This window comes from Scyliorhinus canicula, chromosome 10 (assembly GCF_902713615.1).
Source record: "Scyliorhinus canicula chromosome 10, sScyCan1.1, whole genome shotgun sequence".
In the NCBI taxonomy this organism is placed as follows: Eukaryota; Metazoa; Chordata; class Chondrichthyes; order Carcharhiniformes; family Scyliorhinidae; genus Scyliorhinus; species Scyliorhinus canicula.
Window position 1 is genome coordinate 80838260 of NC_052155.1, and position 22921 is coordinate 80861180.

Here is a 22921-nt window from a genome sequence, read left to right on the forward strand (position 1 = left end):
GTAATAACAAGCCACCTTCAAATTTGGAGCAAATATCATTACGTCAGTTATAGCTATTATATAATGTTACTTTTATTAGGGAAAGGCTTTAAATATGCATCACTAAATGGCCATTCATACTGTTGTAATAATTGATTGCAAAACTGAACATTGTCAGGCACTCTAATTGAAATAATAAACTGAAAGGCATGCAGATTTTAGAAATGATGCAGATATTTAATTCATTGTTATGTGGTTAAGCATGATCATTAGGTGATTATTGACCAACTATATCTACTGAAAATGTTGCATGCATGATTCGATGTTACAGATGCAGGAGCTGCTTATTGAGCTGTATCCCTTCACCGCTGGATAGCAATATCATTAATATCCAGGTTGATTGTCAGAGCCCAACTTGCAGATACAATGGACGATCTCAGCGGTGGTGATTATCTCAACAGGCATTATCAACACTACTTTTGATCAAGCTGCCATGAGCAGTAGGGTAAGAAATTCTACTTCCTTATCAATCTTGACACTCTTTCCTCTCTTATTCTCAAATTAACCACCACGAACGGGATTGACCCTTTCTTTCAGAAGAAGCTCACAAAACATAACTCTCCAATATACATTTTAAGATCACGTATGACTTTCTCCTTCCCATTAATAAAAGCAGTTTGTGCTGTCACAATTCCTTGCGTCGCTCTGTAATATGCTTTTTAAAAATAATCCGTAAAGGCAATCTACAGCAAGGTTTTACTCGATCAGATTAAGAACGGCTTTCCAAAATGTTATAATCTGTTTTTCCCTCTTTTAGATGCTGACTATTCCATGCACTTCCAATACTTTCTAGTTATATTTCAAATTTCTGGAATTTTCAGTTTTCCTTTCTATTTTACCATATCATGATACTTTCAGATTACAAACCAGAAATTAATGCGAATTTGAATGAATTTATCTTTAACAGCAATTCAATAGTGAGTGAGTAACTGGGCCCATGAGCAATAATCAAATCATTATTAAAATCGCTTTCAGAAAGAGTATGCCAGGATGGAACAATAAAAACCTCTTATCCTTTGATGCCGGCACCGAAGATAGTTCTCTCTGGCCTGCTTATGGCATGCCGACATTATAATCAACTTGATGACATGCAGATAAACAAGGTCAATGTAATAAAGCAGCCACGGATTAGAGTTTTCAACAAAAGGTGAAATCACTTCCCGCCCCCCTAATTTCCTGGTTTGCACGCACAACTGTCAGCGTAAAACATTTCTCTAAATCGATCTGGCAGAAGAAACAAAACACTATCAGTAATTATTAAAACATTTTATCCTAACAGCATCTGTATCCCTCAGATTCTGCAATATTCTCGATGCTGAAGCTTGCTGCAGAATGTAGACCCGAAATTTCACTGGGAAGGAAGGACTCCGCCCTTAGCCAAGATGGCACCAAGGCCCCAAATCTAAAAGTCATACCCCCATATCCAGCACTCCCCTTTTTCACTGGTGGGGAAGAGTGGAGGTGGGGAGCGAGGGCATATCCGCGGTTCATGGAGGCAATGTCAAATTTAAAAGTACAGCTTCACTCAGAAGCAATCTTTTGTCACCCAGGTTTCTGAAGCATGACTGAATGGGCTTTGGGCATTTGAGGAAAATGCCTAAAGCTACTGGAGTACTTTGGAGAGGTCAGGTACCCTTTTGAGATTGCTAAGAGCAGGCATTAATGTGTGTAAAAGGTGAATAGGCGCCGTAACACCCCCTGGTATTCTCCGATCCCTGTGAAAGTGAATGGAGTTTTGACTGGAACAGCACATTCTCCATTCTCACTTGCAACGGGGTGACAATGGACAAGATTGGAGAATCCACCAAGAATTTGTGGAGCTGTCAAATTGCCAAGTTACCTAAATTCCCTGCCCTTTAGTTTTTGAACAAAAAAGCCTGCTGTGTCCCTCAGTTGAAAAAAATGTGCTTGCAATTTCAAAAGCTGTTTGTTGACATAAGTTTGAGGGCTATCATTACAGTATTGCTAATGTTCGACAGCTTACACAACCCATTATTCTCACAACGGGGGACCTGTAACCTGTTAGGATATTATCTGTCTGTCCTGTGTTCCTTTTAATGCCCGTTCTTCTCCCCGTTCTGATCTACATTCTTTGGGTTAGCTGCTGCAACGTTACTGCACCCTTTGGGATTTCTGTTTAAATTGTAGTCTTTGGACACTGGAATCCCCCCTGTTCTGATGGGCTGGTCCACAAACATCCCATTTAGGTTCAGTGGCCGAATCTGCGATGTTGTTTGATCGACTTGACAAGCAGCCAATCGGTGGATGTGGAAAATTTGCCTTCGCGTATCGTGGCCTGTGGTTGGTGAAGCCACTCAGAAAGTTTCAGGAAAGAAGGCGGGCCTTCTGGAAAGTGCCATCTTTTGTTCAGTTCTGTGCGGAAAACCAGCGACTAAGGGCCCTGAAGTCTCTCTCCTTCTCTCTCTGCTGGGCGATTTTAAGAAGCATTCTAAATCTGTGAAGACTTTCTTGTTTAAAGAGGCATAGACAGCCATCAGAACTGGGAAAGAGATCTTGAATGTAAACGTGCAAGTCATTTTCCCAAAGGTCAGTAACTTTCAAACTGTGTGTATCAGGGGCTGGGAAGAGCGGAATAATTGAAGCTTAAAGTGGGAGCATTTGTGATAAAGCCGCCAGAGTCTTGTACAGGATTGAGGCCAGTAAAAACTGCTAAATTCCAGGATCAGAGCTGGGTTGTTCTCAGAGGGAGGTGAAAGCTTCATCTGGTGGTTAAAAGGCAGAAGTGCACAGATCTGAACACCACGGACATAGCTTCATCTGATAAAACTAGCGGAAGAGGTGAATAGTGGAATGCTTGCAAAGAGAGAAAGAACTTTGGAAGTGTAAGTGTCAGACAGGGATCTGGATTTGTCATTGAGTTGGGATGACCCTGGAGCTCTTTAAAAAGGGTATAGAGATTGTGATTCCCGACCTCATTCATGGGTTTTCCAATTTTCACCAGGGATTTTTACGGGTGTGGGCTGATTCAGGTTGCGACCTGACATAATGGGTGGTCATACACACGGCAGCTCAGAGGTATTGTGAACCATAGTCTGCATGAGTGAATCTTTTGAAAGGTAAGTTCAAAAAACCCTTGTTATGCTCCTATGCCAAGCTATGCCCCTCCACCCACATATCTCATTCCCCTAATTCCTCCTATGCCAAACCATGGCACTTGCATGCCCACTGACCAATGAACCTTACAGTGACAATAAAAAGTCATATTCATAACTTTCCATTGTCATTTTACTACAGGGCAATGAAATTAGCAAGAATCCAGACTCTTTAAATGATCAATATCAGAAATTGCAAGCACTTGAAACCTCTTAACCTTGTGTAAATAAACAATGTGCAATTGATAGCAGAGATCAGGGAGCCTGAGCTCTAAACAGCAATCTGTCCTTAGGGCTCAAGTGTTTCACCAAACTAGTTCTACGATTTTATGATTCTAATGAATTTTACCACTAGAAAAAAAAAGCCAAGAAAACAGCTCAGGATGAAGCATTGGCAGACAATGAACCCAGGATCTGCTTCAGACAGAATACATTTAATATAATAAAGCAAAGGTATCCTTCGAAGCACTGCTGGGTCGCAGCTATGTACAATGAATCATTTGTTACAATAAAAATCCTAATTTAACAGGCTATTGAGATAATGAAATCCTGCTTCAGGTGATAGATTTTGAGATGCATTGCAGTACAGCCCAGCCAGCATTAAAAAATCTGAGTGGCAAGGAAGCTGCTGAGTGATTTTTCAGTTTGCAGAAGGTTTACATTTTCCTTGTTGAATGAGGAAGAGAACAAAAAAATAATAATGAGGAGGCACTGATTGCCATTACTGCCTCTTTCCATATGGCTCCATTATCTTCTCTGTGTCCAATAGCCAGTCATCCCTTATATCTGCCAAATGAATTACCAAATAGACATAAATATTTTTTAGACCACCAGAAACATCTCCTTCTTCAGACAATCCAGTCCCCTGACTCCATTTCCACCCAACTCCATTTTGTGTAGCACAGATGGAAACCAGCCCCACCCCCAAATTAACAATCGACTTAACACTGCTGTGGGCCCATTCAGAGCGCTATGTAGATAAGTACTGATACTTTCATACACACGGCAGCTCAGAGGTATTGTGGACCATAGTCTGCATGAGTGAATCTTTTGAAAGGTAAGTTCAAAAAACCCTTGTTATGCTCCTATGCCAAGCTATGCCCCTCCACCCACATATCTCATTCCCCTAATTCCTCTTTTGTGCTACTGCACAAAAGCACTCGGGAATCATGTTGCCAGATGGAGGTAGGGGACGCGATCTAATGGGCGCTTTGTGTCTGCCACGGATCCTTGTAAGTAGGTTAGAGGAGCCCGAAATTGGGATCTGTGCTGGGCACCGATCGGTTTCCGATCTAACCAGGGCTGATTTAGCACAGTGGGCTAAACAGTTGGCTTCTAATGCAGAACAAGGCCAGCAGCGTGGGTTCAATTCCCGTACCGGCCTCTCCGAACAGACGCTGGAATGTGGCGACTACGGGCTTTTCACAGTAACTTCATTGAAGCCTACTTGTGACAATAAGTGATGCATATTATTATTAACCGGTCCGCTCACTGTGGGCGGGGTCCAACATACCACCCCCCCGGATATTGTATATCGATAACAGCTACTGCCTGTCCACCCCACGGAACACCCCCTCTGTGGCGGCCTCTGGCTACACAGCTAAGGGCTATTGATAAGAGGGAATTGGCATTGTTAGTTACATGAATGCTTCACAGCTCCCAAGTGGATTCCCATGAGAGATGTGCCATGTTGCAGGCAAGTGTTACTCACGAGCCTTCCACACAGACTGTGAGGCCTGGACGCTTTGTTCAAACACTGGAGGCATCAACACCACAGAGGCAGCAGCCAACAATCAAACACCAAGAGCAGGGCTGCAGCACCGGAGATATCCCTGTGAGCAGAGTGTGGATCGGGGAGGGAACCGGTCCCAGTAATGTTTCTGGCGGGGATCTGGTGTCCGGGGTCCAGTGCCCAGAGGCCCCTGTTGTGGCAGGTGGTAGCATGTGCAGGGCAAGTCCCCCCAGCACAAATGGCTCGTTAAATGGCACCCTGAGAGATGGCAGCAAATGTAAGGGTGGGGGAGAATTGGAGGATCCGAGGATCCCAGGTGGAAGTGCTAACTGATTGTTGATCTCGCACCCTCTCCAATCCTTACAGATATCACTTGATGGATGATATTGTGGACTCGGCAGCAGCTTCCCTCACGGTGTTGGTGGCAATCCCAGGCAGCCAAACGGCAGTGAAGGCAGTGGCAGCAGCACGATGGAGGTTCGAGGTGGATGCCCCTGTGCAGGGGGCCTCCGCCACACCCTGAGGACCTGGCCGCCCATCAGGCTTGGGAGGGACCTGGAGGGAGAGGCCGATAATGGCTGAAGGTGTACAGGCGTCGCTGGCTGTTTGAGGAGATGTCAGACAAAATTTGCCACAGAAGACTCCGCCTCAATAAGGTGACGGTGCACCACCTGTGCCATATCCTTGAGGAAATGACACCAGGAGGAGAAGGATACCCGCTCCCGGTGGCTGTCAAGGTCACTGCAGCCCTGAAAGTTTTTGCTTCGGGTTCATTCCAGGGCTCGAGTGGGGACTTCTGTGGCATAACCCAACCTATAGTGAATCCATGAAGTCACGGATGCTCTGTTTTTCCGGGCAGCTGACTATATAAACATGGACCAACCCCATAAAGATGCCGGGCAGCAGGATTCTCCGCCATCGCCGGAATGCCCCAGATCCAGAGGTCAATAGATGGCACGTCGTTCACCTTGCATGCATTCGACGGTCCGGAAGCGCTCTTCATTAACAGTTCATTAACAGGAACTGGTCCCTGAACAGTCAACTGGTGTGTGACTACCACCTCAAGATCATGCACATTTGTGGATGCTTCCTTGAGAGTGTTAACAAAAGCTACATCCTGCGGCAGTCGGAGATCCCTGGCATCTTCAAGGGACACTCCAGGATAACGGGTTGGTTATTGGGGGATAAGGGGTATCTGCTGAGGCCCAGGCTAATGATGCCAGTACAGAGGCCGGGGACCAATGTGGAGACCCAATATAATGAGGCCCATGTGGCCAGCCGTGTGGTGATATGCCTATGGGCTATATCATAGTTGGATGGTGTGCGAGCTCCAAACAGCAGGTGGCGATACAGATACACCATGCGGTCTCTAGAGCAAGGTCATGTGACCTGTGACTCAGATATAAAGGGAGAGACATCCGACCATCGACAGGAGAAGATTGAGAGGGTAATAAGACATACATGTGAATGGTCAGCGTTAGGTGCAAGTTCCAGAGAAGTAATTAGCAGACTCCATGATAACGTGCTCTGTATCAGATGGCTATCTTACCACACGAGACTCAATAAAAGATTCTGGTTTGGACAAGTCAAAGTGTTTGGTGGATTCCTTCGTAAAGTGCAAACGACCAAACACAACAAGCCGGGCTGTCACTGAACAGTGCATCAGACTGCTGAAAATGCGGATCCAATGCCTCAACAGCTTTGGTGGTGCACTGCAGTATAGCCTCGGATGGTCGCTCACTTTGTTGTTGTCTGCTATGGCCTCCACAACCTGGCACAGCAGTGTCACGATGTGCTGGAGATGGAGGAGGAGGAACATGCAACCTCGTCTGAGGAGGAGCCAGGCCAGGAGGGGTTGGAAGATGAACCTGGGGAGGATCCATGGGAGTAGCCGGAGGATGGAGGACAGGCGGCAGCGGTGGGGGTCCGTCATGTCTGTATGACCAGGGAGGCCCTCATCCTCGGCCATTTCTCATGGGATGGGGCTTTGTCCGTCATCTCAGCCCCTCCCCCCTTTCCTCAGTAACTAATTGTCCACTTAAGGGCCTCAATTGGGGAAAGGATGGGCAGGTCAGCCGAGGCTTCGCTCATGCCTTGTAACATTGTAGACAGCTCAGGTGGGTGGAGGAGCAATGGGGAAGCCATCTGGTGAATTTTACACGATCCTTGTTGCAAACCCGCCAGCAGAGGACCATAAAGTTCTGCTTATCTCTCAGTCTCCTAAAGCCCAATGAGGCTAAACATGCTCAACTATTCTTCATAAGACAAACTCCTGGGCCGGGATTCTCCCCTACCCGGCGGGGTGGTGGACCCCAGCGTAGTGGAGTGGCGCCAACCACTCCGGCGTCGGGCCTCCCCAAAGGTGCGGAATTCTCCGCACCTTTAGGGGCTAGGCCCGCGCCGGAGTGGTTGGCGTCACGCTGACTGGTGCCAAAACCGGCGCCAATGGCCATTGGCGCCCGCCGGTCGGCGTCGGGGCTGGCCGAAATGCCTTCGCCGGTTCGCGCTTGGGCCGGTGCGTCAGCTACCGCTGACGTCACCACCGGCGCATGTGCGGTAGGGGGGGTCTCTTCCGCCTCTGCCATGGTTGAGGCCCTGGCAGCGGTGGAAGAAAAAGAGTGCCCCCATGGCACTGGCCCGCCCGCCGATCGGTGGGCCCCGATCGCGGGCCAGGCCATCTTGGGGGCACCCCCCGGGGTCCGATCGCCCCCCCCCCCCCCAGGACCCTGGGAGCTCGCTCGCGCCACCAATCCCGCCGCCACCAGAGGTGGTTGAAACCACGTCGGCGGGATTGGCCTGTCAGCGGCTGGACTTCGGCCCATCGCTGGCCGGAGAATCGCCGCGGGGGGCACGCCGATCGGCGGGGCGCGATTCCAGCTCCCGTCGATTCTCGGGTGGTGAGAATTCCGGCCACAGCGGGGGCGGGATTTACGCCGGCCCCGGACGATTCTCCGACCCTGCGGGGGGTCGGAGAATTCGCCCCTGATTCCAGTGTGAATCAGCTTTTGAACTTTCTCTTAACTGCTTCCAATGCAAGTATATCCTGCCTTAAGTAAGGAGACTATAGCCTGACATAGTACTCGAGCAGTGGTGACAACACTATGATGTACAGTTTCAGCAAGACTATCCTACTTCTATACTCCACCACTTGCAATAAAGGTCAACATTCAATTTGTCTTCCTAATCACTTGCTGTACCTGAATGCTGACGTTTTGTGATTATGTACAAGAACAACCAGAATCCTCTATTCTGCAACATTCTACAGTCTCTGAATTTAAACAACATAGTACTTACATTCTCCTCAGATCTTGCTTTCCTACCAATCTTCACATTCTCAATAAATGTGGCAGCAAATCATTCGGTTCCTTCATGCAAGCTCATTAATATAGATCGTAAATAGTTGAGGCCCCAGCATTGATCTCTGTGGCACTCCACTAGTTACACTTTATCATCCGGAAAATGACCAATTGATTCCAGGTCACAGTTTACATGTGAGATAGCCAGTCCTTTATCCATGCTAATATTCATCCCCGAACCATAGGCTTTTATCTGGCACCTTATCAAATGCCATTTTTAAATCCAAATGGACCTTTGTCCACCTTGTTTGTTATATCCCCAAAGAACTCCAATAGATTTGTCAATATAATTTCCCATTCACAAAACCATGTTGACTCAACCTGATAGTATTATGATTGTCTAAACTCCTTATTACCTCTTTAATAACGGATTCTAGCATTTGTATAATGACACATGTTGGGCTAATTGGCCTATTGTTTCCTGTCTTCCGCATTCTTCCTTTCTTGGTCAGAGGTGTTAAATTAGCAGCTATACAATCTGTTTAAACTTTGCCAGAATATAGGGAATGTTGGTAGATTACAACCAATGTGTCCATAATCCCCAAGAGACACTTCTTATAAGACCCTATGATGCAGGCCAATGGGTCCAGTGAACTTGTCAGCCTTTCATCCCATTATGTTTTCTCTAGTGATTGTGATTGTTTCAACTTCCTCCTTTCCTTTTGCCTCTTGATTTCCCACTATTCTTAGGATGGTTTTTGTGTTTTCAATCTGAAAACTAGATACAAAATATTTACTCAGCTTCTGCCTTTTCTTCATTTCTCATTACTAATTCTCTCGTTTCACCCTCTAAGGGGCCAATGCTCACTTTAGCCACTCTTTTCTTTCCTTTTTATTGATATACTTGTGGAAGCTTTTACTGTTTTTATTTTTATCCCATCCTTAAAGTTACAAGGCAAACCCTTAATCCATCTCGATGCTTGCTCCAAAACCCAATTATCCTCAAGCTAATGGTGAAGGTGAGAGAGCTGTTCAAACCATCAAAATTTGCTGAAGAAGAATGACGACCTTAATCAAGCTCTTCTGAGTTACCGAAACTCACCATGACAAAACGGATTCTCAGCATGTGAGTTATTGATGGTAAAGAGGTTGAGAACCCAACTTCCATTTCTGACACACAAACCTAAACCCAATATTGCCACAAACAACCAGGAGAGGAAGGTGTGCTTTATTTCCTATGGCCTAAATATTGAATGATCTCACTCAATCTTCTCCACGGGACCTCTCCCTCTCCAGGAGCAAACACCTTATTTTGTCCTCTGAGATTAGTTTGCCTCGCAATTTGTACTGCTTTAGTCAATATTAAATCCTCTCTTGCCTGTAAGAGATACCATAATGTTGCATCGACAACCCCTACGATGATTCAGTCATGAACCAACTCGTCCCTTAAGAGTCCATAAATGCTGTTCCTTGCTTGCCTATATAGGTTGTTAATAACTAATCCATGTTTTTGCCTGGTCTTTGTCTTCTCTTGTTAAATTTAGCTTTCAATTATTAGAATCCGATGGGTACTGAACTATGAATCGAAAGCTTGCAGGTCTTCTTCTAAGAAGTTGAAGTCTCATCAACCTTCTGCTATTTTTATTATATCATCAGCAATAGATTCCACTACATAAAGCGATGCACTGACTGAGACGTTTGATATTTTTGTGTAAGTCAGAAGCAGTTCTGTACCTTTTTCTCCGGTTGTCCCATTTCTGGGCCTGCTGGGTAGCTTCAGAGCTCCAAAATGCTTCTGAAACTCGTAATGTGGATTCCAAATTTCTACACAGCTCTGGGATTCTTCCTGCTTCTATGTTGCTGCTCTGGGCCCATGCTCACTGCCGCCTGGACTTGGGATCTGTGTCTCAGCTCTTATCTACTGCACCTGCAATGTTCTGATTCCGGGGTAACCAATGTGTTCCTTTTTTCCTTCCTTCAATGATCTCTTGATTTGCAAAGTCTACAGTTTCTTCTTAAGGTTCACTGGATCATTTGCTCGTTGTCCGCTGCCACAATGTTTTGTCATACGCTTGGGTTCTGGACTTGATTCTTTGCGGCTTGTCTATTCACCCAAAGTAAGTTGCTCGAGATTGTAGTTTGTTCAAACTTTTATTCGGGTAGCACAGTGGTGCAGTGGTTAGCACTGCTACCTCATAGCACCAGGGGCCAGGGTTCAATTCCATCCTTCGGGGATTGTGTGGAGTTTGTACGTTCTCCCCGTATCTGCGTGGGTTTCCTCCAGGTACTCCAGTTTCCCCCCACAGCCTAAAGATGTGCAGGTTAGGTGGATTGGCCATGATAAATTGCCCCTCAGTGTTCCAAAAAGGTTAGCTGGGCTTACTGGGTTCAAGGAATAGGATGGGGCGTGGGTCTAGATAGGATGCTCTTTCAGAGGGTCGGTGCAGACTTACTGGGCCAAATGGTCTTCTTCTGCACTGTAGGGATTCTATGATTTACAACTCCTATGTATGTTTTGGGAACCCTGGATAAGGTTGGAGCTCCTGCCACGTCTCTGTCTCTCAGTCATGTCATGTTACATCATCATTACACCAGTATCACGTGCTTCTGATATTAATCCATGTTTTTATACTCAATGCACCTAGCCTACTCTGCCAGCCTACTCTGCCAGTCTACTCTGCCAGCCTACTCTGCCAGCCTACTCTGCCAGCCTACTCTGCCAGCCTACTCTGTCAGCCTACTCTGCCAGCCTACTCTGCCAGCCTACTCTGTCAGCCTACTCTGCCAGCCTACTCTGCCAGCCTACTCTGCCAGCCTACTCTGCCAGCCTACTCTGCCAGCCTACTCTGCCAGCCTACTCTGTCAGCCTACTCTGTCAGCCTACTCTGCCAGCCTACTCTACCAGCCTACTCTGCCAGCCTACTCTGCCAGCCTACTCTGCCAGCCTACTCTGCCAGCCTACTCTGCCAGCCTACTCTGCCAGCCTACTCTGCCAGCCTACTCTGTCAGCCTACTCTGCCAGCCTACTCTGCCAGCCTACTCTGCCAGCCTACTCTGCCAGCCTACTCTGCCAGCCTACTCTGTCAGCCTACTTGTGTCCAATTGCAGTCATTTGCTATCATCCTCAAACTTGGCTCCAACCAGCCAAATTTCAAAATTTTTGTATTCCAATATCCAAGTCATGTATATATATCAAAAAAAAACAATGCTCCTGTCACTGATGGGAACACCAGTCTATCATCCTCCAGTCTGAAAAACAACCGCTTTCTGCCCTTAAGCCATTTTTTAAAACCAAACTGACACTGATCCTCTTACTCTCCATCAGCCTCTAATTTCTTAACCAGCCTTTCATGTAGTACCTTATCAAACACTTTCTTAAAATCCATTTGGACATCTATTTTCTCTCCTTAATTAACTTGAACCTAAGTGATTATTGATTTATTCCCCTCTGATTATTGTTTCTCAAACTTTACACACCACTGATAATAAACTGTCCAGCCTGCAGTTACTAAGAACTTCCTTACACCTTTACGTGAATAAGAGTATTATATGTGCTACTCTCCCATCCTCTGACACCTCCCCCGTAACTAGAGAATATTGGAAGATTACGACAAGCCCTTTCATTTTCTCTACTTTCGTTTACTCTAACCATCTGGATCAGGTAATTTATACATTTCCCAGCACCTCAGCCAGCAATGTCACCTTCCCAGTTGGACCAAGCATGACAAAATAGAGATGTAATTAGGCGGAATACAGATAATTGGGTAGAATTCATATATAATTAGGACGTTACATTTTAGTTGAATATGCGGTCACTTATTTTTAAGAATGGAAAAGGGTTAACGTTTTCACCCGGAGATCTTTGCACACACAAGGATATCTCTGATTCTTGACTTATGGTCATCACTTAATGATCTCAGAATTCATAGAATCATAGAAAAGTTATAGCACAGAAGGAGGCCATTTGGCCCACCTTGTCTGTGCCAGCCTGAGGACACTCAGGTGTATTCTAATACACCTTCCTGCAGCGGGTCCATAGTCGTGTAGTTTAAAGCACTAAGGGTGCAGATCCAGGTACCTTTTAAAAGAGTTTAGGGTCTCTGCCTCCGCCACTAATTCGGGCAGCGAATTCCAGACTCCCACTACCCGCTGCGCAAAAATGTTTTTCTTCATGTCTCCTCTACACCTTCTGCCTCTTATCTTGAATCTATGTCCCCTGGTTCTAGAATTCGCCACTAAGGGAACCAATTTTATCCTGTCCATCATATCTCTTCCCCTCATAATTTAGTATGCCTCAATTAAGTCACCCCTCAGCCTTATTTGTTCCAAGGGCAATGACTCCAACCTATCCAATCTGTCCTCATCGCTACACTTTTTCAGCCCTGGCAACATTCTTGTTAACCTCCTCTGCACTCTCGCCAGAGCAATGACCTGTCCTTTCTGTAATGTGGTGACCAGAACTGCACACAATATTTACAGTAAGAAGTCTTACAACACCAGGTTAAAGTCCAACAGGTTTGATTCAAACACGAGCTTTCGGAGCGCAGCTCCTTCCTCAGGTGAATGCATTCACCTGAGGAAGGAGCTGCGCTCCGAAAGCTCGTGTTTGAATCAAACCTGTTGGACTTTAACCTGGTGTTGTAGGACTTCTTACTGTGCTCACCCCAGTCCAACGCCGGCATCTCCACATCACAATATTTACTGGCATTTCATAAAAAGCCTTTTTCAAATACAGGTACCAGATTCAGGCTATTACAAGAAAAATAAAAGTTCTGTCTATTTCATAATACTAATGAGAACACTTTTAGCAAAAGAAATGTTAAAAGGGTACTAACAGTCATCAATGTCAATTTTGTTTGTAATATAGCATCATTAATGTTGAAGTTTAAAGAAGGAATTCTTCTAAAAGAACTAGGACTAGGTATCACCGATGCCTTATGGACCCTTATTAATCAATTTAAACACAGAAATAGAACATTGTATATCACCCTTACAAGAAAACAGATGCTATGGGGTTTGGATGACTTGAGAGAAAAAAAATGTAGGAATCTTTTTTACACATTCTTTGAAAAAGTTTAAAAACCTGTTTAAAAAACAATTCTAATTTTAAGTAACAAGGAAACAGAAGCATAGAATTATAGAATTGCCAGTGTAGAAGGAAGCCATTCGACCCATCAAGTCTACACCAACCCTCTGAAAGAGCATCCCACCTATGCCCATTTCCTCGCCCTATCCCTGTAGCCCCATATCACCACCTAACCGTTAGACACTAAGGGACAATTTAGAATGGCCAATCCACTTAGCCTGCACATCTAAGGAGGAAACAGAAGCACCTGGAGGAAACCCACATAGACGCGGGAAGAATGTGCAAACTCTGGTTTTATCTAAAATGGTACTACTTCCTTCTTTAGAATTATCCAAGACGCTCACCCCTTTACCCATCTTATTCCTCTTTTCTACTTCTTTATGTGTTTTTTCGGTAAGAATATGCTTAAGAATTCTGATATCAGTAGTGGTTGCGTTTATGTTTCAACCATGCAGATGCCTCATGACTCGTGGGCGGTCGCACACCCACTCCATAAAACAAATAAGATCTTGAAGTAACAACATAAGGAAGACCAGACATCCTGTGACTAGACAACTACATGTAGGAGAGTCACATGAGAAGACAAACTATATGCACCAGCATGGGGTGTTACAGCACTTCCACTGGCTTGGAAGTATAATTACAGCATAACATATTTACGTGGGCAATTTCCGTTCTGAATGTGGACATAGAAATTTAAACAGGAAATCACAATAGGAAGTGGTGATTTTTGAAACATATATATTTAGAAAATAAAACAGATCTCCCATTGCGCACGGTTAGATCTGGATAATGATTGTGTCCTTAACTGATATTCGGCCCTGTCCCTGTGGAAATCCAGGTAATTATTGCAGCTAGTAATTGCAACCAATTATAGCTGAAGTCAATTAGAGATCAGTAAATTGGTGTAAATTTTAGGTTCCGGGTCAGAGGCTGGTTTTATTTTCGTAAGGAATATTTTGCAACTGCAACAAAGTGTGATGCTTGGAAGTGCATTTCTGGTGTGTACTATCTGCAGTGGGAGGGACACTGCCGAGCTCTATGGCATAATTCACGAAAGGCCTTGTTGAAACTCACTGCAATGCCAAAAACAAAGCCACGCTTTTGGAATGAAAACCCATTTTCAAGGCCATACCATCCATTGTGATATGTCAAGTTAAACCTCTGTTGGTAAATCATTGGTAAACGATGAACCCTTAGCACAGCAGCTACACTGTCACAGTACTGCGGATGGTGTAATAATTAAAGTCTGATCAGAATTGATCCAAGTACCAGTGAAGCTTACTGAACTGGATCTGATCCTTTAAAAATATTTAATTTGAGCAAGTTTATGAATATGAGACATTTGATTCCTAATCAAGGGGCTGGTTTAGCTCACTCAGCTAAATCGCTGGCTTTTAAAGCAGACCAAGCAGGCCAGCAGCACGGTTCGATTCCTGTACCAGCCTCCCCGGACAGGCGCCGGAATGTGGCGACTAGGGGCTTTTCACAGTAACTTCATTGAAGCCTACTCGTGACAATAAGCGATTTTCATTTCATTTCATTTTCATTCATTTCATAATGCTACTATTCATAGAATCAGAGTCATAGAATGGCTCCTGCACAGGAGGCCATTCGGCCTCTTGTGTCCATTCTGGCTCTTTGCATGAGCAATTCACCTCGAGTCACTCCCTTGTCTTTCCCCCCTTAGCCCTGTCAGTATTTCCTTTTCAGATGATGATCCAATTCCCTTTTGAATGACAGGATGCAGCATTCTTCAGCAAGTGTATCAACATCAGTAAATCAATGGAGCCTTTCTTATATTATTATAAAATGGAGTATGGGGATGGGGAAAAGGCAGGAAAATGGCACTAGGTTATGTTGCTCATTTGGGGAGCCGGTGGAGACACGATGGGCCAAATGACCTCCTTCTGCACCGTAACAATTCTGTGATTCTATGAAGTCAGAATTCCCGACACTAACATGGTAGCACGTGAACAAAGAGCTGATTTCCCGATCTATTTTAATCTTTGAAAGATTGATTTGCAAATTTGGCAAACTTGAAAGCAATCATGTTTGTGAAGCGAGCTTCATACCAGCTGTAACTACACCACAACACAAGAAGAGGTGAAACAAGATTGTCTGTTAGATAGATCCCAAACCACTTGTTTACTGATTTGTTGGCACCAGCAGTAAAAATGCTGACATCTGCCGGATAATGGCACAACAAATTTTAACTCGTACTGTAAAATCAGAAGAGTTTGTATTTCATCGCTCACTTTGACCATCTAAATATCAGAAGTTTAAATCCTTAAAGATCATAGGGATACTTCCCTATGATCCCACAAGGATTAGACCATGTTAAACTTAGCTTCTTGAGTTTTTGCATGGTTGTTTACTTGTCATTGTTATACAACAAACTTGAGCAAAAATACTGCAAAGGTCTTGGATGTAATTAGATATTGGGCCGTAAATTCTGAGCTGCCCAGCATCAGATTTGGGATGTACCCCAATGATGCCCTGGGGTATCCCTCTCAAAACGTCACAGGTAAAGGTTTTCACAACAATTGCCCAGAAGCACAAACTTCCTCTGGACAACTGGCCTGTGCTGAGAAGCTTCCGAAAACGCGATTTAAATTGCGATCTTTTGATGGTTCCACCAGGGTTACACCAATAGTTACCCATAAAAAGTTACAAGAATTAAAACCTTCTCCAACTACTGGGTAACTATTTTAAACATGCAGACTGACCCTCATGGGATTCCCCTCCTCCATCTCCCCGGCCACGGGCCCCGCCCAACACCCCTGACTACCCGCCTCCAAGATATTGCCCGCCACACCAATCCCCCAAGGATTCCAAAGTCTCCGCTCCTGGACCGACTTCCCAAACACCCCCGCGGGCCTGACCCGGACCCACCCCCATTGACCAATGCGCTTGATCTCTGACCCCCCACCCCCAACCTCCCAAACCCCTAAATTCCGATCCACTTACCTCGTCCCTGTCCTGTCAATTTCACTGGGCCCTTTAAACTTACTTACTTTATGGCAGCTAGTGCAGTAAAATAGGGGCATTAGTTCCTTGATTCCAATGGAGCTGGACTACACTGGGGCCTGCACGGAATCTTTCAATGCAGACCCTGAGCAGCTCCAGCATTGGAAGGGCCAGCGCAATCTTCAAGGGCAGGTTAAGTATGTACTTTATTCCTTCTCATTCCTGCAGGCCATCTTTCTGTCCTGAGCTATGGCCCAATAATTATGCTGTTAGAGGGAGCAGGGAGAGATTCAGGCGATATTTTACGGCTACGCTGCGCCCCAGCGTGGCCGATAGAAGTCAGGAGACCCTGCTCCCGCAATCTACCTGGCTCACAACGCCTCACGAGTTTCATAGATTTTTCATCGAATTTACAGTGCAGACGGAGGCCATTCGGCCCATCGAGTCTGCACCAGCTCTTGGAAAGAGTACCCTACCTAAGGTCAACACCTCCACCCTATTCCATAACCCAGTAACCCCACCCAACACTAAGGGCAATTTTGGACACTAAGGGCAATTTATCATGGCCAATCCACCTAACCTGCACATCTTTGGACTGTGGGAGGAAACCGGAGCACCCGGAGGAAACCCATGCACACACGGGGAGGATGTGCAGACTCCGCACAGACAGTGACCCAAGCCGGATTCGAACCTGGGACCCTGGAGCTGTGAAGCAATTGTGCTATCCACAATGGTACCGTGCTGCCCATGTGATCTCACGAGACGTTGCAATGTAATGTTGCAATGTAAACCTCGCCATTTGTGGGTGGGATCACATTCTAGCAAATAACGTTTCGGCAAATCTGCATTAGCGAGACAGCTAATCTCACTTTGATGTGCAGATTCCCAAGGTACACGATGCATGGGATCTATCTCCTTCACCTCGGAGACCCGGGCAAGCTCTGTTCAGTACTGGCCTCCCCAAGCAGGAACCAGATAAAATTACACTTGTGGGGTTCTCCCAGGGGGTCGGAGGTCCTCAGTTGCATGCGCTTTGGGCAGGGTGGTACTCTGGCACTGCCAAGGTACCCAGGTGACCCTGGTAGGAACACTGCCAAGGTGGCAAGCTAGCATTTTTGCATGGTGGCGATCTGGCCAGGTGTGCCCTGCGCAGGTGTTGGAAGGGTGCAGGGGGGCCCGGGGACCCTTCCATAGGGCTTCGGGGGCTCCAGAGCTGGGACACCATTTAAAATGGTGTCTCAATCTCTCGCGACATTGAGGAGTTCATGCAAGTTGGTCTCCTAAGTGCACAAAATGGGTCTATGTGCAGCCTCGGCCACGTGTTCTCCACTGAGGCCTCCTATCTTTTTCATTTCTCATTTTTCATCTAGCCTGTGTGTTGTTTTATACTGTTGTGTTTCTTGGCACCGTGAGTGCCGGGCAACAGGCAGCTAAACATGCTCGCTATGAGACTTTGTTCCCATTTAGTTAAATCCCGCCCTCAATTTCTGTGAAAGAAGGAGCTCGACGGAGTAAAACAAACCCCAAATCTGTACTAATTTTTGAATCAGTTTATTACCTGAACGTAATGTTTGTAATAGAATTACATAATTTAGAACCTTGCAGATTGTGCATCTCTTCCTTTAGTATTAATGTTGTATCTGCAAAAATCCTTCAGAGCTTTCAATTTAGCTGTAATTAGATAAAGACTGTCTTTAATGCGGTTACTCTGGCTTTGTTGAAATAATTTCTGTTCTATTGCTGGTTCTACATTCAGACTCTTTGCAAGTATTGAGAGAGCCTCCATTTTATTTCAAATTAAAGAATCTCCCCAGAAGATCAACCTAAATGTGAATTCCTCTCAGGCCATTCTGCTAACTCCATTTTTGGTCTTTTTGTGTAAATTCCTTCTCTGCACCAACGTAGCCCCTGTGACCATCTTAGCTTCTTTGCATTAAGAGTGTATTTCTGAGAAATGGGCATTATAGTTACTCCATTGTTAATCTGCCTGGAGGCATAATGAGGTGTCGGAAAAACCCATTGTGCCTCTCACCCCCAGGAAATTTGGCTGAGAACTACTGACTCAGGGGATCCTAAGAATTGGATTTTAAAAACTTAGGGCGCGATTCTCTGCACTCACGACGGGGCGGAGAATAGCGGGCGGCGCAAATTTTTACGGCGACGCTGGTCCGACACCCTCCCGCTACTCTCCCCCCCCCCCCCCCCCCCGGACACGAATCGCTGCTCGCCATTTTTTTATGGCGAGCAGCGATTCTCCCCTGGCCGATGGGCCGATTTCCAAGGCCTTTATGGCCGTTTTCACGATTTTTAATACACCTGCTATACCAGTTCGTGAAAACGGCCGCAAAGTGCCGTTCTGCACAACCATGCCACCGATTGGCACGGCTGCACCACGGCCGTGCCAAGGGTGGTATGGGCCCGCGATCGGTGGGCACCGATCGCGGGCAGCGGGTCGGATTCCCGCGCACTCTTTCTCCCTCCGCCGCCCCGCAGGATAAGTCCGCGGGGGGGGCTGAGGGGCATTACGGACCGCGCATGCGCGGGTCTGACACATAAGCGCGGATGATGTCATCCGCACATGCGCGGGTTGGAGTCGTCCAATCCGCGCATGCGCGGCTGACGTCATCATATGCGTCAGCCGTCGCTAACTTTGGCGCGCGGGCTTAGCGAAATTCGTTAAGCCCCCGATGCCATAGTTCACGGGGCCGCGATGCTAGCCCCGACCGGGGAGCAGAATCGGGTCCCGGGAGGGGGCGCGGAGGCTGCCGTGAAACGCGGCCGGTTTCGTGGCAGCCTTCACGATTCTCTGCCTTTGCGGAGAATCGCGCCCTTAGTCTCCTCACTAATATGGCAATGCACTTAATGAAGTAAACTGGACACATCCAGTTATTGGGAATGAAATTATTAATTTTGACTTACAATATAGCCTTCAGAAAGCTGTATATGGTTTAACCACAACTATCAAGCATTTCTGCAACAAATCCATACATTATACAGCAATATTGAGGGGAAAATTAACCAGACCTCAGGAAAGCCAACAGCTAAAGGGAGATGAGGACTAGTGTGTGGAAGGGTAAGGTGCTTGTGAGGAAGCAAGAGCTGGAGTGCTTCCCCTCAGTTTGCCAAGCTAACCTACTTCCACCCTGTCCTGGCCTTTTTGATTCTATCCCTATTCTCCCTGTTTTACCAATCCTTATTCTTCCTTCCTCTTAGCTACCCTACCACTAATCACTCCTGTCCTTGACACCAACTTCCAATCTCCTGGCACTGTCCATTGATCACCCTGTCAACTCCCCCCCTCCAATCACTGGACGCCAGTCTCCAATCTCCTCCACCCACTCCTCCCCCAAACACATGGGGCGAGATTCTCCGCACTCCCGACGGTGCGGAGAATAGCGTGGCTCGTAAAATTTTACGGCCACGCTGTTCCGACGCCCTCCCGCTATTCTTCCCCCCCCCTACGCCCAACTCCCGACACGAATCGCTGCCGCTGTTTTTTTACGGCCGGCAGCGATTCACAGCTGATGGATGGGCCGAGTTCCCAGCCCTTTACGGCTGTTTTTACGAACGGCAAACACACCTGGTCTGGCCGTTCGTAAAAACGGCCGTAAACTCTCGCTTTTTATAACCATGGCACCGATTGGCACGGCAGTACCACGACCGTGCCAAGGTTGCCATGGGCCCGCGATCGGTGGGCACCGATCGCGGGCAGCGGGCCCAATGCCCGCGCACTATTTGTCCTTCCTGAGGGCTGAGGGGCATCCCGGCCCGCACATGCGCGGGTTTCACGCAAATACGCGATGACGTCATCCGCGTATGCGCGGGTTGGAGTCTTCCAATCCGCGCATGCGCGGCTGACGTCATATGACGCGTCAGCCGGCGCTAACTCTGGCAAGCGGGCTTAACGAAATTCGTTAAGCCCGTGATGCCGGAGTTTACGGCGTCGGGCTGCTAGCCCCGACCGGGGACCAGAATCAGTTCCCGGTCGGGAAGGGGGGGCTGGCGTCAAACCCGCCCGGATTTGACGCCAGCCTTACGATTTCTCCCCATATGGGAGAATCTCGCCCATGGCCTCCAATCTCACCCACACAAATCTCAGATCTCCCCGCCATGACACCCCCCTCCTTCCTTTTTGGCCTTCCCTATTGTTTGCTCTCTTCTTTTAAGTCCATGGATGCAGCCTTATGTTGTAGGCCCACAAGTACACAGCCTTTTAATCTGGATAACAAAGGCAAAAAATACTAACCAGATCGTGCACTGATTTTGGCTGGATCTGAAGGAAACCCGTTTATCCAGATTTCACCTATGGAAAACCACCGCTACTGACCCGTCCCCTCTAAATCTCAGAACAACAAGGTGAAATGGAAAGTAAATTTGCTAATCTGAACATTCAGTAGAGTCCTTTACTGCTTTCTAATGTCTCTGATAACAAAATTGCAAGATTGTGGGCACGATTCTCCCCAAAAACTCAGTTAATTTGTGGCGGGTTTTTCAGGGAGTTCCCCACCGCTATTCAATGACACTTAGTCACTTTTTTGTGTCCTGGGGGCTTTCTCACCGGATTAGCCCACACTTCAAATTTTTTTTTAGCACTAAGGGGGCTGAATTCAAGAGTTCCACCCGCCATTTTGAAAGGGTGCCCTGATCTTTAAGTAACCTTGTGGGTCCCCCAAACCCATGGGCAATGTCACCCCCCCACACACATCAACATTACTCCACACACCCCCAAGTGAGGACACCCTGCTATGGGGTAACTGGGTCCCCCCCCCGCTCTTCAGGCCCCCCCCCCCAAGCCCCTCTACAGCACCCCCTCACGTCTGGGACTCCCACCCAACCTCCCTGAGGCCCCTATTTACCTGCCCTGTACTCCCCCACACTTTAAACCCTCCTTGCACCCTAATTTCATGGGCATACCCCCCTGGCCCTTGGCAATGCCACCATGGCACCTGGGCACCCTTGCACTGTCACCCTGAGACCGAGGCAGTGCTCCTGCTGGCTTGGTCGTGCTATCCAGGCAACTTGGCAGTGCCAGGGTGGCAGTGCCAAGGTGCCAGCTGGGCATTGCCAAAGTGTCCATGATCCAGGGGAGCAAGGGGTCACCCTGCACTTATCCTGACCAGCCTGGGGTCCCTGATGGCCCGGCAGACCCCCGGGTGCCATTCTGTCTGGTCAACATTTGTGTGGACCAGCACTGATTGGCGCCCGGCTGCAGCCTACATGAGAGGCTGGAGAATCGAGGGCGCGTGATCCTGCATGAGTAGCTTTACAACCTATTTCCGTGAGTGTTATTTGGTCCCGGCCGTTGGGGCGGGTTTCCAACTTTGAAGTCTTGTTGGACTTCGGAGAATCCCGGGAGGCGCGGAGCCTGTCGGGAGGCTCGATGCAGGCCTCTTCCAGCATTCTCCGGCGCTTTGCACTCAAGCGGGAGCACAACATGCCCTATATTTTCATAGAAACAAGAAAAATATTTCGGTTAGTTTATCATTTTCGATCCTGGCCCCAGGTCACTGCCTGAGTGAAGTTTGGACATTCTCCCTGTATCTGCGTGGGTTTCACCCCCACAACGCAAAGATGTGCAGGTTAGGTGGATTGGCCATGCTAAATTGCCCCTTAATTGGAAAAGAAGAATTGGGTACTCTAAATTTATATATTCTTTCAAAGTTTATAATTTTCTTGCCATAGACCATCAATGTACCATAGAAGGGGGCCCTTTTTACATTGTTGCGATATTTGCAAGCTTTCCAGGGCACACAGGGAGAATTGAGCCTGGCAATGTATTAGGTGTCTCATTTTCATACAGATGCCTCAGTGCTGGGGTCCCCAGCGAACTCCTGCACTATAAGCCTTGCCTGAGCTGTAAGGGGAAAATGACACACAGTCAGGACGAGACACATTGGCCTATCCAGCCCGTCCCACATAACTACAATGTTTTGCACATCATAACAGATCCACTCAATACCATGCTATCCAGACGCCATGTCATAAAATGTTTACAGAAAGTGCACAAGGACAAACTGCTTTGTACTGGTAAAGCCTGATGACTACCTGAAAGCATTGAGACTTACTGAGGAAACAATCATTGTACCATTGTATGAACTGTTACATATATGCAACATTTGAAGGGTATGTTTTTAGAAAGTGAATGCATGATGATCGTAGCAGGATTGCACAGCGAGACTATCACTTCTAATGATCAGTAAACAACTCCTTTATATGAATGACACTAATTCATGAACACCTGAGAAGGTAGGTCAGATAAAAGTTGTCTTACGTTCTGTTTTCCAACAATATTATCAAATGGAAGCTCAGGACTCCAGGAACCTTCAGTGAATGTTGTGGCGCTATTTCTTCTGTCAGAACTTGTACTGGATTCTTTCATAATGTCTTCGGGCAAAGTCAAAAGGCTTTCCTCAGGTTGCTTTATCAGATATGTCACAATGTTGTGTTTTCTCAGAAACTCATTTCTCTCTTTACCATGCCCTTCTTCCACCTCATAATCACCATTTAGACAATCCAGAGTCGCCTTAGAAATGTGAATCCTCCTGCAAATAAACAGGTGAGAGAAAAAAACATTCAAATCCCACCAAGAAACCAGCCCTCCCGCAAACCTTAATAACAAGAGCATTTGTTTTAAACTTATTATTAGAGGAAGAATAAATTGCTTATGGTTTGTGTAAAGGTCATG

The 22921-nt window shown here is 46.7% G+C and overlaps 1 protein-coding gene across 3 annotated transcripts in view; it reads right to left on the reverse strand.

Moving 5' to 3' along the window:
- Positions 1–22921, reverse strand: part of adcy8 (adenylate cyclase 8 (brain)) — a 137516-nt gene that overhangs the window by 66221 nt on the left and 48374 nt on the right. For all 3 annotated transcript variants that reach the window (XM_038809229.1, XM_038809231.1, XM_038809230.1), the window contains exon 7: positions 22508–22778. In XM_038809229.1, the coding sequence (XP_038665157.1) occupies positions 22508–22778 (271 nt within the window). The remainder of the gene's footprint in view (positions 1–22507; positions 22779–22921) is intronic.